Raw genomic sequence first — 16,710 nt, 5'->3', positions numbered from 1 at the left:
ACTGTACTCTAAGAAAATATTTCAGTTCTGTTAATTCCAGAAAACTCATTTTTTTTTTTTTTTTAAAGTGTGATAAACACTGGATGTTAAGGTGACATTACTTTATCATAAGAGTACAGATCCTGTGCTTTTAAAGGTGATCTGTCACCTGCTAATGAGCTTTATTTTGTAGTGTTCAGTGAGCAAGTTACTGAACAACACAGTTCTTTTGAGACACCTTTGAAAACAGGCACCTGTAGAATCAAATAGCTTGTGTGTGTGTGTATGTGTGTACGTACGATCATGCACATGTACAGTCGTAGTTGTACCACTGTTAGTGGTCCCCTAAAACTGTATAAGATAATACTGCACTGAGGATATAAGTAATGATCCTGGAACTGGTGGCTTTCTCTGTGTTGGAAATGGTCACTCCCACTAAATAAACTGTACGTAAAGGCACTATGGTATAAAAAGCAAAAGGGCACGTTGGTTGTACTCTGTACCCACTGCCCTTTAGCTGTGATCCAGGTATTTTTTTTTAACTGATTTCATGTGTAGTACTGAGAAATGACAACTCTGCTGTTGTTTAACTTCTGGGTATTTTTGGATGACAGGTAGATTGAAAGACCCCACACTGCAACCTTTTGATGAGAGATGGGAGGCAAACTATTCAGACATGGCAGTTGGACTTGAGGTTATAAGAGTTAATATTATGCATGGGAAACAATAATAAGGCAGGTTTTACTCCAAATATGAGAAGTGAGAATTTAATGTTCCACGTTTTTCTCTGAGAACCAAAAGTCACTTGAAGACATCAATGTTTTTCTTACTGATAATAGAAGTACAGCAACACTTGAGAATGTTCTGCACCTGTAATGACAGTACACGACTACCAGCTAGAATGAAAAAAAAATAATACAAATAAACATGAGACACATGCATCCAGTATATGTTAATCAGTTTATATCAAGTGTAATAAGGGTCAATTGTCAGTCCAAAGTGATGTAATCTGGTGTCAGTCAAAGAAGATCCAGTATCTGTCAGCCTGGAAATAAATGGTTGACAGGCCACACTGCTTTGCCACAGATGGTCTACACCGGTCTTCTCTAAGCTTTCAGATACTGGCAAAGGCATTAGCCATCCCTATTGTGCCTTTTTTAGGCAGTGTCAAAATAACCAGTTTCTAAACATAACAAAATCCTCTCCAGATAAACTCAAGGTACTGCTGGTTAATCCTAGGAGTCTAAATAAGAAACTGCACTCCCTGGAAGCACTCTGCACTCTGGAAGATGCTGATGTCTGCACACTCAAATACATGGTTAAAGGCACGGAAAGCACCCCAGCCATGCAGGGGTACAATACCGTCCATACATTCAGACCACAAACTGAGTGTGAAAGAACCAAAGGAGGAGGTGTATCCATTAAGGATAAGTATACCTTGAGACTGGGAAAACAGTAAGACTCTCTTGAGCTACTCCATGGCCAATTAACTATTGGCAAAGCCCTTACCACATAATTGCTAGCTACAGGTTACCCACCATGAAACAGGAAAAGCATACCACATACCTGGACTTACTGGAGTCACTTGTCATAAAGCCCAACACCTTACTCATGGGTGATATTAATTATCCTATCATCGACTGGGAAACATACATGACAGCAAACATGCTGGTTCAGAGGCTCTTGGACTTTTTCAATGCAAATGGTCTGGAACAGCTAGTCAGCACATCCACAAGAGGCTCAAATGTCCTGAACATAGTACTCAGCAACATGGGAGAGCACTGCACTTCATCCCACCTCCAGTGTGAAGTCTTCTCTGGGAAGTTCGGACCATAAATCAGTCTCATTTGATGTAATTATAAGACCAGATACCCTATCAAGTGCAGAAATGCTTTAGAATTTTTCTTAGATGAACTACCTTGTACTAAGTGATGGTATAATAAGTTTCAAAGCCCTCTTGAATGCAGATAACACACACTCCTATGCAGAGCTGTACACCAATGCACTGTATAGCCACTTAAGCAGTTGTATACAATCGGCTGTACCTGACTGGATTAAAACCAGGTCTTGCCAAAAAAAACAAGCCATGCTGGTGGACCCCTAGTATAAACATGCTATACAACAAGAGAAAGAAATGAATGTCCAATAAAAAGAGGGAACTGGATCAGGAGAGGAAGAACTCCCTCTCTAGCTTAAACAAACAAATTAGAGAACTTGTCAAGTCCTCCAAAGCTAATTATGAGGCAAAAATAGTCTTCCCAGATAAGGATAATCATAGGGCATTCTTTATCTACATCCAAAATCTAAAAGGGAACACCCAGCTATGCAATGAACTCGTTGTGAATGGCACCACTCATACTCAACTGGAGGTAATAGCCAACCTGCTAGCTGACAGATTTGGAGCAAACTTAACCCCCTGTCCCTTCCAGTCACCCCAAAGTGTACCTGCCACCATTTCTTAGCCTATTATCTCAAGACAGCAAGTCATCTCAGCGCTCTCCAAGGCCAAAAACATGGCATCAATGGGACCAGACAACATCCCAGGTTGCCTTTTAAACAACTTAAACATGATGTAGCAGACACAGTTGAATTCCTGTTTAACCACTGTCTGAGAACTGGCTATGTTCCAGGGGAATGGAGGACAGCAACAATAATCCCTCTGCACAAAGGGGAACCATCAACTGATCCTGGGAATTATAGGCCCATAAGCTTGATGAGCCTCATCTGCAAGGAAATAGGTAATCTCCAAACTCTAGACCCAACCGAGTTCAGATTCGTTATAGGTAGATCATTCCTGTTAAACATTGCTGACTTCTTTGAGAAAGACAACAAGGCCCTGGATGAAGTAAAGACAGTGCATACCACCTATCTTGACATAGCTAAGGCATTTGAGACAATCCTCTACACAGGTGTTACAGGCAAACTCTTCTAGTTGGGAATTAACCCCTACATTACCAGATGGGTAGTCAACTGGCTCACCGACAGGACGCATACTGTCAAAGTGGGTGACCTCACCTCTGGCAAAGACCAGTCAACAGTGGCATACCACAAGGTTCTATGCTGGGCCCCTTACTATTTGGAATTTATTTCTCAGAAGTCTAGGCAAACTTGGACATTCTGTGACTGACCAAATTAACTGACAATTGCAAATTGGGAGAAATCATTGAGTACCCCAACAATGTTAATATACTGCAGACAGGGTTAACACAGACAAATGACTGGTGTCAAATCCACAGATTAAAGCTACATGCAAAGAAATGCATTATTATTCTCTTTGGGAAAGCTGACATCCCTGCTAATTATACTATAGACAGCATCCTCCTAAGTGTAGGCCCAGTGGTATGTGATCTGGGTACTCAGGTTGATAGCAATCTGAAATTTGACCACCACGTATCCAGTGTAGTAAGGAAGCCCTTCTTTGTGGCACATCTTATAAGTAAAGGCATCACATCTAGATCTAAGGATGTTATAATTCCACTATGTTCAGCCCTCATCAGTCCAATAATTGAGTACAATGCAAACTTTTACATGTATCTCACCAGACACCTGCAATAACTGGAGAGACAACAGAGGTTTCTCACCGTGAAATTACAGGGTACACGAAACAAATCTTACATGGAAAGACTGCAAGCCCTGCCACTGTATTCTGTCTCCTACAGGTTAAGGGTTGACCTGCGCCTGGCTTACAGGGCAGTTTCTGACCTGGCCCTGATGGAAATGCTACACATTCCTAAATCAAACTGCAGGAGGGTCGCTCATTTCAGGGATCTTAACCTAGCCTTTAACATGAACAGGTCTTGCTGGAGAGATAAAATACTTCTCCCAGAGACTGCCACTTCTCTGGAACAAGCTTTCAATTAAAGTGAAACAGCACCCCTCCCTGACTCTCTTTGAATGCAACCTAGATCAATGGATGGGTGACCACAAATTCACTCCTGGGGTGGTGCCCATGTTCCTCTTGGACAGAGGAAGTTGGTATTAACTACCATAGACCCTTACATCTGCGAACTTCAATCACCTAACCAATGACTATTGGGACAATTTGGGATAAATATTTCTAGGCTTGTAAGGGCTCCAGAGCTGTTAGCCTAATAACCTCTTATGAGTCTATGAACCTATAAATGAGACCCTGAAATAGATGAAAGTGCAACCAGCAACAGATGGGTCTGCTGTGTTTCCACAACATATCTGATTTTGCATCACAATAGCTTGGATACAAAATGTAATAAATGAGTGGAAAAAAATTGCTGTTCTAAGCATTTGAGTTTGTAAGCTTTCACTTACATGGGGTCGATAAATCATCATTCGCTTTTCTAAGCGTTCGATGATTTAATATAGACCCTTTTCTCTGTCATCAAACCAACACCAAGTTAGTAATGGTGCACTGTAGTTTCACTCCAGTGTGAAGAAAACAACAACAAATTGCCACCTCATATTTAATACACTTCAACTGTGACTCCAGCTTGGGGGACCTAAGCAAATGGATGTAAGGCATGAAAAACAGATGCCTGATTTCTGTAGCTCCGATTAATGGTAGTGGTTCTAAGCTTTAACTAGAAGGTTCCATGGCAGTCAGCACCAAACATATGACCTCTATAGTCAGTATAGATACTCTGCTAAGAAGTACAAATAACTGAAATATGACAGAAACTGAAAGGATCCAATGCTAGACTTGGTTCTTTCCAATACAAATAAATAAAGGATATTAGACTAGATTCCAAACAATGAAGACAAAACCAGGAAACTATGGTGTTTAAAATAAAGTGAACATTGCAACTTCAGCTGAGTCATAAACATGTAAGAATACTGGACTTCTGAAGTTAATGTATTAAAATGACAGAATGACACAAAAAAGAATTAACTGACAGGCTATACAGAATTAATGCAGAAGAAGAGCACTGTGTAAAGACAGTAAAATAAAATGAATGAGAGTCACTAAGACAACTAGCAGTATAGGTGGAAAGAAGCCTGAAGAGGGCACAATAGTAACCAGGAAAAATAAACGAACCAGAAGAAAGAACTGCATCATTTAAATCATGAGAAGTAAGACTGGAAGTCAGTCCTGATGTCAAAGAGTTAAACAGGAAGTCAGTCACATCAGTGAGGGAGTTATGGTCAATGCAAGTTGAGCTGGCGTTTCCCTCAACATGCAGCAACCTCAATTTACTACAATAAGTATGTTGCACAGACTCCTAAACGGATGCTGTTGGAACATTTACTCACAATGTAAAAAAAAAAAAAAAGAATTCTTGAAGTTGATTCATCGAAAGCCATTTGACTAATTTCTGGAAAACTGTAAAGTAAATGCAAAAATAACCAGGGTTTCACATTTTGCACATTCATGTTTTTTCATATATACACTTTTTAAAGGCAGTATGAAAAGGATCCAATTCGTATACTATGTCTCTTTGACAAAAATAATTTTTGGCATCTTTTTCAGAAAACAAAGCATTTGCTGGAAGAAGACAAGCCCTCCAACAGCTATATGTGAAATGTAAGCCCCCCAAGCCCCCACTCTGACTCACTGTGTGTGCATATATATCTAATGTGTCAAGCATGCATCACAAAATTTCTGCAACAACAACTCGAACATGACAAATCAAAGATGTACATACGTGCAACACATATACTTCAGCTTCTTACAATATCAGCAGATGAAACTAAAAAAATAAGCATTTTAGAGGAATCTAGTGGTGTTTCAAAGGCATCTTTTCCACATGTGCTTACTAAAAAAAAAGTACGTTTTGCAAGTAGACAACAACTCCTGCACTGCCAAATGGAATACAAGCTCCTCTTCTACTCACTGTACATATAACTGGCTGTATTTACACACTATGGCACTGATTCACAGCTCAGTACTACTTTAAACTATATCCAGTTATCTGCATACTATGACACTCATTCCAGCTTTATTACTCACATCTCTGGATTATTACAAAGTTTTAAACCAAACAACAGACTAATATGCAAAATGCAGTTTGCCAGCTTTTACTATGTAGAGGAAAAATGACATGCAGAGGGAAATGGCAAAAGGGAACTAGAATAAAGAAAAACAAGTCACAAGCATTATATAACGTGTTGGTATTAAGACCACTGTTTTCTTATTGTTTGCAAGAATGATAGTGCTGAGAATCTGGAAGGTAACTGTGTTGTTATAAAGCACACAGATCTTAAATAAGACTGTCAAACAGAGCTAGATGGCACCATGTGAAATAAATGTCAGTTTTGATAAATGAACATCTGTTTAGATTAAGAAGAATTAAAGGTGAAGGTCCTTATGAGATCATATCTGAATGTAATATAATTTTTGTCAAGAACCAAATACTGAATGTTGCTTCTTTACAACCATTTCAAAATGCTGCATGTTGTCTCTCCACAAAAATAATCTACAAAGCAAGAATGATGTTCATCATTTTGATCACTGCTGCTGTAGACTTAAATATATGGGTTATATCCTGCCAAGGATCTAACAGCCGGTCAGCATCCAAAATGTCAGGTCATCTTCCATGCATCCAAACTGTCAAATAGCTTGAGCAGAGTGGAATAAAAGACAATTTGGGGTGCAAAGTCCTTCACAGCTTTATTGCCACTGAAGAATATGTTCCTCTGATGCTTTCAAGGATTAACGGAGGACTTGTGCTTTCCTTTGATAGCCAGATAAGTTTGTTTTGGGGAGAAAACTTCCATTTTTTTAGTTTTGTTGCTGTTTTTTTACTTTCCTTTTCAGATGAGTTATTTTAAAGCTTGGACTATTTTGTGAAAATGGACTTGAGGCTGTACTCACTTTTAAACAAAGCACTCATTTATTCCCGTCAGCTTAAAAGAAGTGTAAAGTAACTGAAAACATTTATTTCTGAGGAGAAATTGTTTTTTCTTTTGTGGAGTTGGCATAGTGTTTTAAAGACCTATTTACTGTGTTTTTATTATAGCTTTAAAGTCATTTTGTGGACTGGTAGTGTTTACCTGCAGTTGCTCCCTGTTTTCTCAAGCAAAGAGGCACCATTTCTGGCTTAACCATAAAACAGGCTTCTGGGCGCATGGCTAGTCCTGCTTTCAGCCACAAAAAGAAAAAAATAAGCAAACAGCATTTGCAGACTAGCCTTGTTAGCTTGGGATATAGCTTTACAGCACAATCTCAATCTACATGCATCCTACATTCCATCAGAGCAAAACTGTGTGGCAGACCCTCACAAATGGAAACTAGATTGGGGGGGGGGTTCTTCCAAGATCTGATCAGTCTATGGGAAGTTCTTCAAGTAGACCTCTTTTCCTCCTCTCTGAACAATCAACTGGCAGGACTCTTTTCCAGGACTCCATGCAAGAAGGCCTGTAAGATAGACACCTTTTCTTTTCTTTGGACATGAATGCTCCTAATATGCTTTTCCACCCTTTCCACTAATATCTAAGGTACATCTGAATCACCCAACATCATTATGGTGACTCTCTTCTGGACCAGGCAACCGTGGTTCTCCCCTCTTTTGGAAATGGCTAGGGAAAATTACCACAAGTTTCCTCACAGACTGGATCTACTCATACAAGAACAGGGATGACATCAATCATCTTCACTTGATAGCCTGGATGATAGGGTCTTAAATTCCTTTCAGGCATCTATTTATTGAGGATGTGCATCAGGTACTATGAGAGGTAAGAAAGCCTGCTACTAGAAAATCATATATTAGCTAGTGGAAAAGGTTACTAGTTGATGCCAACAACATAAACAGCACCCATTCAGGTTTTGTCTCGGTTTTATAATATTTGTGTGTGTTACTATCCTATGGCCTTTCTTATTCCTCTGTCTAGGTTAATTTATCAACCGTTTCAGCATGTCTGCCCATGGATCCTCCACTTTCAATGCAATTTCACTTCAAAATGTTCTTGAAAGGGGTTTTGCATAATAGGCCTCCAAGAAAACTGGTGGCCCCACCTTGGGATTTTAATTTTCTGTTAAGAGTAGCTAACACTTGCTCCATTTAAACCAGCTGATCTGGCTGACTTGAGGTTCTTAACATGAAAAATAATTTTATAGATTCCTCTAACCTCTGCAAGAAGGGTATCTGAATTGTACGCTCTTACAGTGAGTCAACCCTATCTAATTTTCCATAGGGAGAGGATTTCTTTAATGATGCAAATTGGGAGCTGTCATCAATTCCCCTAGTGACATGGACATCCTGCAAGAGGGTCTCACCCAAACAAATGACTGGTGCCAGAAACATGGCCTCAAGCTGAATACAAAAAAATGTATCATCATCCCCTTTGGGGAGAGAGACGTCCCTACAAATTATCACATTAATAACAACGTTCCAAGTATGCAGTCAGTTGTGAGGGATTTGGGCACCCAGACTGATATCAGCCTGACTTTTGACCACCATGTTGCTTCCATTGTACGGAAAGCTTTCTACATGGCCCACCTCATAAGTAAGGGTATCTCATCCAGGGACAAGGAGGTCATAACATCCCTGTATTCTTCCCTTATAAGGCCCATTATTGAGTACAATGCCCCATTCGGCATGTACCTCACAAAACATATGCAGCAGCTGGAGAGACCATAGAGGTTCCTCACCAGGAGAATCCAGGGCCTCAAAAATCTACCATACACAGATAGGCTAAAAGCCCTATCCCTCTACTCTGTTTCATACAAACATCTCATAGGTGATCTATGTCTGGCATACAAGGCGATCTCGGACCCCACCTTGATGGGACTGCTGCATATCCGCAAGTCAAGCTGCACTTGAGTAACCCGCACATGCGGCCTCAACCTGGTCTGTGACATCAATAGGACTTGCTGGCTGGACAAATTTGTGTCCCAGAGACTCCCCCCATCTATGGAATAGACTCCCTCTCCACGTCAAGCAGAGTATCTCTTTACCCCTTTTTAAGCACAATCTGGATAACTGGATGGGAAATAGAAAATACATCCCTGAGATTCCACCCGTGTCCCTGCTGGACAGGGGCATCAGGTGCTGATTTGTCTATGCATGGGCTAAACTCTTGGCTAGGCTTATAAGGGCTTCAGGGCCAATAGTCTAGTGGCTTCCTATGATCCTATGAACTATTACTTCTTTCACGCATAAAGTGGTATCAGAGTTTACTTTAAGCCAAACTCTCCATCTCCCATTTTCCTTCCTAAACCTAAACCTAAATGAAGGAGAAAGTACTCCATACCTTGGATGTCAATGGACAACTCAGGTACTAGCCTGACAGAACTAAGTCTTTCAGATTTTCAGATCAATTGCTCATTTCTTGTGAAGGTAATAAGAAGGGACAACCTGTGTCATAACAGACCCTTTCCAAATGTTTTTCTAAGGACTATTACCTTTTGTTATACTCACCATAACAAAACTATTCCAGGCAGGGTTAAGTCCCACTAGGGTTAAGTGTTGGCCTCATCTGTGGGTTTTTGGAAAGGGCTGGATTCCAGAAGTATTCTAGAAGCTGCTATTTGGTCCTCTGTACATACTTTTACAAAACCACTATAAGCTTGATTCCCTTGCTAGGTACAGACCAAGCTACACTAGGACCAGTCTCTAGGGGCTCCTGGACTCTTCTCCTTCTACCCCCCCCCCCCCAAATGAAGTTAGCTAAAGCTATCTATCCATACAGCTAAGGCTACTGCAGCAGTTACCAATATGGTGAAGATAGTACAGTTGTACAAGTCAAATTTACAATAACAGTAGATGTTCAGATAATGATTTCAGAAGCCTCTCCCTCCCTCCAGCTCCATTGTTTTTTGGTGTGTTGTTTATGCCAGGGTGTGGAAATTTATGTTTTGTTGTTTCTGACATTGTCCTTTCAGGGCTCAACCTCAATCTTTGTGCTGGCAGGAATGATCTTAAGAGCTTTGTGCTCAAACCTGTCTTTTAGTCAGCTCTGCTTGAGCAGCTTGATACTTTGGGAGCATGAAAAGTGCCCTGAAGCTTTGGAAGCTGGCCACCTGTTATATCCTTGACAGGGTATAACCCATATAGCTAAGACTACTGTAGCAGTGTCATTTGCACATCTACTGTAATGGTAAGTTCACCTTACACAACTGTACTTTTCTGCTCTGATGTGAAAACAATATTGAGAGAACAGGTAGTTAAAGCTGATATGGTATGATTTGCTTCCTGCTGGTCAATTGAAATTGTTATGATCATAAACTAAAAAGAATGATTTTTGTTTCAGCTCAGCTCAGATAAAAACAGTTTCAGTTGCCTTTCAAGCACCTAAAATGTCACATGTAAAAGGACTGAAATATTTTTGTCAATAACAAATTGTATGCTGTTTTCAGTTGATCTTTTTTAAAGCAGGCAACATTATGTTCATAGGTTCATATGTAGGTACTAGGCTAGTGGCCCTAGGGCCTATATAAGCCTAGCCAAAAAGGTACCCTGATTTTTGCCACCCAAGAAAATAATTTTCCTGTGCCCCTGTTGAGCAGAGCCACAGAAGTGATCCCCGAGGTGAATTTCCTATCTCCCATCCAATCATCAAGATTTTTCTTGAAGAATGCTAATGAGGAGATTTGTTTGATATAGATAGGTAGTTTGTTCCAGAGTATGGGAAATCTCTGGGACAGGAATCTATCCCTCCAGCATGTTCTGTTTATTGTTGTGACAACGTTTAGGTCCCTAGAGCGTGTAGCTTGGAGGGTTTGGGATTTCTTTAATTGGAGCATGTCCAACAGCTCTGGGTTTGACATTCTATGTTAGGCAGAGATCAACTCTGAGTAGGCGATATGCGACGGAGTAAAGCTGGAGTTTTTTGAGACAGTCTGCATACGGCATCTGTTTGAGGCCAGTAATCCTCTTTGTGAGGTATTTCTGTGGCCTTTCTAGATGTCTTGTGAGGTACACAGCAAAAGGGGCACTGTATTCTATAATGTGTCTAATGAATGACAAGTAGAGGGGAACAATGATCTCTTTTTTCCTGGATGAGAAACCTTTTGTGATGAGGTGTGTCACGTAGAAGGATTTCCTGACTATTGTGGGATGTGACTATCAAAGGAGAGACTACTGTCCACCTGTGTCCCAAGGTCTCTTATCATACTTTCAGTGTTAAGTAAAAGGGATGATAATGCAGTTTTTGGCATTGGCTTGAGGCCATGACTTTGACACCAGGCATCTGTCTCAGTGAGGCCCTTTTGTAGGATGTCCACATCATTAGGAGTTTAGATTATGGCTCCTAGTTTGCAGTCATCCGTGAACTTTGTTAGCCAAAGACCTTCTGTGTTAGCCTGTACTTCAGAGAAGTAGATACCAAAATAGAGAGAACCCAGGACTGAATTCTGTGGTACTCCACTTGTCACTGGTCTGAAGTCGGATTTAGAGTCTGCTTCTTTCACAGTGTGGGTTCTATCAGTGAGCCAGTTGGCAACTCATCTTGTGACATAGGGATTTATACCTAGTTTAGTGAGTTTACCTATAATTCCAGAGTGGGGATGGTGTCAAAAGCCTTGGCGAGATCTAGATAGGCTGTGGGAACCACCTTACCCTCATCTACGGCTTTGGTGACCACTTCAAAGAAGTCTATCAGCTTTAGGAGACATGATCTGCCTTTTACAAACCTGAACTGGGTGGGGTCCAGAGTTTGGAGATTACCAATGTCATTGTGTATAAGATCCACGATGATACGTTCCATAGCCTTGCAGACCAGGCTCATCAGGCTAATGGGGCGGTAGTTCCTGGGGTCCGTGGTGGCTCGCCATTTTTGGAGTGGGATGACAGTCACTGTGTGCCATTCAGTGGACACAAAGACTGAGGTAAGGCTATGATTGAACATGGTACTTAGGTGCTGCATTGCCCCAAGATGCCCACTTCATTCTGTAGTTTATGTACAACGCAGCCTAGGATGTTGTCAGGTCCCATGGATATTGTGTTCTTGGCTTTGGAGAGTGTGGTTTTTACCTGTGCAGCTGTGATTACAAGAACTTTGAATTCTTCCAGTATAGAGATGGGCCCTTTAGGGGGTGAGAGGGGGTAAAGTTAGCACTGAACCTATCTGCCAGGAAATTGGCAATATCAGTTGGTTCTGTATATTTAGTGCCATTGTGCTGTAACTCAGAGCAGATCAGAGTGTTGCCATTGAGATTCTTGACATAGCTATAAAATGCTTTGTGGTTGTCTTTAGACTCAGTGGCAATTTTGTTTTCATAACTAGCTTTGGAGGATTTTATGATGGATCTCAGCTTCTTACTGAGGCTGACCAGGGAGTTCCTCCAATCATGGGATTTTACACTTTTTTGCAATAGTTTCTTTCTTCTGTTGTAGAGTTTGTTTAAGCAGGGGACCACCAGATTGGCTTCCTTTTTTTGGAGGATAGCATCTTGGTTCTGTTAGGGATTGCACGATCCATGTGCTTGTGTAAGTGCTTATAAAGTGCATTTGTGTAGGATTCACCAGTCATACCTCTACTGTCCATCTGCATGGGTGTAGTGAAGTTTGCCACTTCTGTCTTAAGAAGCGTGAAGTTGGCTTTGGAGAAATGTTTTTACAGTGGTTTCACTTATGGGGGTGGGGGCGGGATGTGGATGTCTAAGGTGATTAGCTTGTGGTCAGATCTGACCAATGAGGAACTGTCCTCTGGTGTGGAACACCGGTTGCCCATGCTGGTAAAGACCAAGTCTAGGATATTGCTGCCCCTGGTGGGGGGTGTGGATAAGTTGATCCAAGGCATTGGAATTTATGAATTCCAGAAAACATTGGTCAAAAGAGTTGGTACATGAGTAGTTTTCCCAGTTAATGGTGGGTTAGTTGAAATTGCCCATTATTAGGGTGTTAGGTTGTACCCTAATATTTTCCAGTGTATCAAGAAATGAGGAGTGGGAATGCTGGGGCATAGTGGGGGATCTGTAGAAAGCTACAATTTGGATGCGGTCTTGCCCAGATTTAGTTGCACTTGGATAATCTCGGATGCATTATGCTGAGCAACTAGCCTGGAGGTCTGGATATCCTTAATGAATATGGACATGCCTCCACCTTTAGTGTTTTGGTCCAGGTTAGGTGGCTGAAAGGTGTGGTATGAATTATAGCCTGTTAATGCAGGGATGCTCTCTGGAGCCTTGAACCAGGTCTCTGTCACTGCACAGATGTCGATGTTCTCCATTTTAAGGAGTGCATTTTGAGGTTTAGACTTCTAGCACTGAGTAGCATTACCCTCAGATTTAGCTTGGTTGTACCTGTTATGGTGGTGAATTTGTCATTTGAACCTTGCCTGAAAAAGGCACTATAGGGGTGGCAAGAACCTTAGCCATTATCCGGAATACCAAGGGCGACAGGTGCAGGCTATCTCTGGCAAAGCATCGAGGTCTGTCGATCATGTCATCCCTGGAAGACAAATACTGGATCCCCTTAGAATGACACCAGAAGCTTAACCAACTGTTGAAGTCAATCATTTTGTCCTTGTACCATGGTATCATTCTGGGTGATGACATAATGCTACTCAGGGCTAGGGTTATACCTGCCTGGGCTAAAAGATCGGAAAGCTCCTCCATGTCTCTTTTCATGTAGTCCAGGGAGGTACGTCTCAGGTCATTCACACCAACATGGACAATGACAGAGTCATATTTGTACTCGTTGTGGAGTGACCTGAGTGCGTGCATTATGTGGCAGATCCTGGCACCTGACAGACAGCTGACAGTAACTTTCTCCTTGTTTAGCCTGGTAAGTGGAACATCAGTGTGCCTGACTATAGAGTCACCTATGACTACAGTGTTGGGTACGTTGTTATGCCTTATCGGCTGTGGTTGAATGACACACTGAGTTTGTGGACTATGTGTCTTTTGAGTTGTGTTCGGGGGTGGAGGTTGCTTGCGTTTCTGCTTTGGAGGTCCCTGTTGCTTGGGCAGATTTTTATTGATAGCCTCCGTGAATGTAGGTGTGTATTTTGTGTTTCTATGTATGTGTGTTTTGGTGGTGTAAGTTTTGAGGGACTATGTGATGAGTGTGGTGTGGTGCAAGTGTTTACCTTTTCCTCTTGACTGTCTAGCCAAGAATTGGGTGAAGAGAGCTTTGCTTCCAGTTTGGCTATGTAAGTGCATCTCTCACAGGTTGTAATGTTGGGTGGTAGGAGGAGAGGGTTGTCTGTGTACATGAGGCAATTGCTGCATTGCCCCAAGATGCCCAGATTAATCAGGTAGACAAGAAAAACCACCGGGAGCTGACCGTTAGACATGCCTGGATAGGTGCTTATTTATTAAGTACTAAAAGCTGTTTTCCTCTAGACAAATGAAGAAAGTTGAGTGCTGTAGTAATTTGTAGCTTATTTAGTGATTGGTTCTAAACAAGTGCTGAGCTCAAAGAAACAGATTGATTGCTAAAACTAAAACTGGCTACTTCTAAGGGAAAATTCAAAGAGGAGACTTTATGGTGCTGGGAATACTTTAACCCTAGCTAAGCATAAAGTTTTTTTTTTTTTTTTTTAGATAAGCTACCTAGTGCTTACCACTCCCACTGATAAGCTAGAAGGCTTCCCTCCAACACAGAAAGGCTTGGGGTCTCAGAAACTTACTAACAGTCTTGGATACAGCAAATCTGTTTCTGGACTAGACTACTTACAGGAAAGGCAGGAAACAAGCTTAGAAAAAAATTATTTTTGTTTTTGGTAAAGTGGAAAGGGAGAAAACAGGAGTTGAAGATAATTCAAGGTTAAGAAACTAAGTGGGTTGGCCTTCTCAAATGCTCTCCTTGTATTAGGTAGAATGAGGTAATGACACTAGACTGGGAGGAGTGTCCCAGATCAAATTTACAGTAGGGGTGGGCAACTACAAAGCCACCAAGTATAAAAACAGGATACCTATAGAGAGGGAGGGTGGGAAACAAAAATCAGAACAAACAAACCCAAGCAGATGCTTAACAATTGTAGAAAATTTCTAGTTAATACCTCACATACAGCCAGCGTTTCTGAAAGAAATGTAAGTTTTTGTCAATAAGGAAATGATGTTGTCTTCTCTTCCATTGAGGTTTACTGTGCATCCTTAAAAAAGAATTATTTAGTAAAGTGTTACTGCCAGCTAGAATTCAGAGTTGACAAATGCTTGTTGCACATAGGCATCTAATTGGCTTGATCTAAATCATAGCTGAAAGTTGCTCTTTGGAGCAACCCTCTCACCTATTTAACGAACAGAAATAAATATATTTACAAATGGAAGAATAGTTTGTAAAAAATTACATAAATAAACAGCCCGTGCTTTTGCTGAACTTGTCCGCTTCCACTTTTTTTGGAGTTTTCGTGGTTTTTACTTCCATTTGTGTATTTTGTAAAAATTACATTAAAGTACAATCCATCAGCAAGACTGAATCCATAGTGCTGTGTGAACGACTCCTTACAGAGAGAGAAAGAAAGAGTAGAGACAGTCCATATAAGATCAAACAAACTTTGGAAAGTCTGCATCTGAAGATATACAATAAGAAACAAAAAGAGTTTAATATGAATTCTGACAGGGAAAATGGTAATGGGTTAATAGGATCAAAAATGTCTTTCAGTTACCTTTTCTATCAGTTAAAGAAATAATAAGACTAAAGGGTCCATGTTAAAGCTGTTCAATGAGGGGACGTAGTTGCAGCAGAAAGGGGAAGTGGTTTCCTTTCACATACAAGATTGCAGCATCTTTTGTAATTAAGTAGTGGAGACAAAAGAAAGGATGATTCAATTATTCACATAACAGCCACATGTGGACATGAGGGAATAGTAACTGGTAACTTCAACTGGTAACATATCTCTCAACCTCTTAGTGCAAGAAATCTGGACAAAGCCTAAAATAACAGTGGAGAAGTGCCCAAAACAGGGACAGATTTTAAATATTGTTCTTATAAACTAAAAAGTTGTTAGAACAACAGTTTGTAAGTTAGCATACATTTTTCTGAAGGATATAAAGTCTGAAACTCAAATGTGTGTCATTGTTTAGTGACTTCAGTCCTTAGAGGCTTGCTACAAAACCACAGAATTTATGAGGAACAGACCAAAAATATGATACCAAAATGTGGACATTCTGTGAAAATCCAGACAGCTGAGAGGTATGACTGGTAGTCATTTTCATCGAGTAAGGAAATGGCAGACTAGGTGAATTCTGTTACATTCACATATTACTAAACTGTTTCTATCCTTAAATATGGGCATTCAATTTAATACAGAAAAAATATGTAGCCTGTTTTGCTGTAAAAAAATGCATATCCCATCGCAGTCAACCCCCAATATCCCTGTGTACAGCTATGGGACAGATTAAGTTAGCTTGTATGATGGTCACAAATTATTTATTTCAACATAATCAGATTGAATTAATTTAAACAACTAAGTTTAATGATTTCTTACCGCAGTGCCATTGTTGTCTCTAAAAACATCTTGATTAAAATATTCAAATAGTTTCTTTTCTAGCCGCAATATAACCTGCAAGACATAAATATGTGTCACTAGGCATACCTATATCCAAACAAAACTGTCTGTTCAGCAGAACACATCACACATATCATCAACAGAAGGAAAATTATTCTTTAAGTTGAATACAAGCTGTATTCAAAGATGAGAACTCTTAGGTATAGTTCTGTATGGCTGCAACTCCTTAAAATAAGCCAGTTCAGTTTTAAACATAACAGAAAATGCTTGTGACTAGGAGTCATTACCAAAACATATATTAAAAGCTCATGCAATGAGACAAACAAAGCAAACAGTAGAAAAAAAAACAGTGCCCACATTAAAAAAAGAAATCTAAAATATACTTTATTTATGCATTTTATTTGCATCAGTACAGTTTGCTGAAAA

At 40.4% G+C, this 16,710-nt stretch overlaps 1 protein-coding gene across 3 annotated transcripts in view; it reads right to left on the bottom strand.

The window, feature by feature from the left end:
- Positions 1 to 16,710, bottom strand: part of INPP5A (inositol polyphosphate-5-phosphatase A) — a 3,411,481-nt gene that overhangs the window by 482,812 nt on the left and 2,911,959 nt on the right. For all 3 annotated transcript variants that reach the window (XM_044056820.1, XM_044056818.1, XM_044056819.1), the window contains exon 11: positions 16,264 to 16,338. In XM_044056820.1, coding sequence (XP_043912755.1) covers positions 16,264 to 16,338 — 75 coding nt within the window. The remainder of the gene's footprint in view (positions 1 to 16,263; positions 16,339 to 16,710) is intronic.

This window comes from Protopterus annectens, chromosome 14.part0 (assembly GCF_019279795.1).
Source record: "Protopterus annectens isolate FY-2018-M chromosome 14.part0, PAN1.0, whole genome shotgun sequence".
Lineage (NCBI taxonomy): Eukaryota > Metazoa > Chordata > Ceratodontiformes > Protopteridae > Protopterus > Protopterus annectens.
This window is presented reverse-complemented; position numbering and strand designations above follow the sequence as displayed.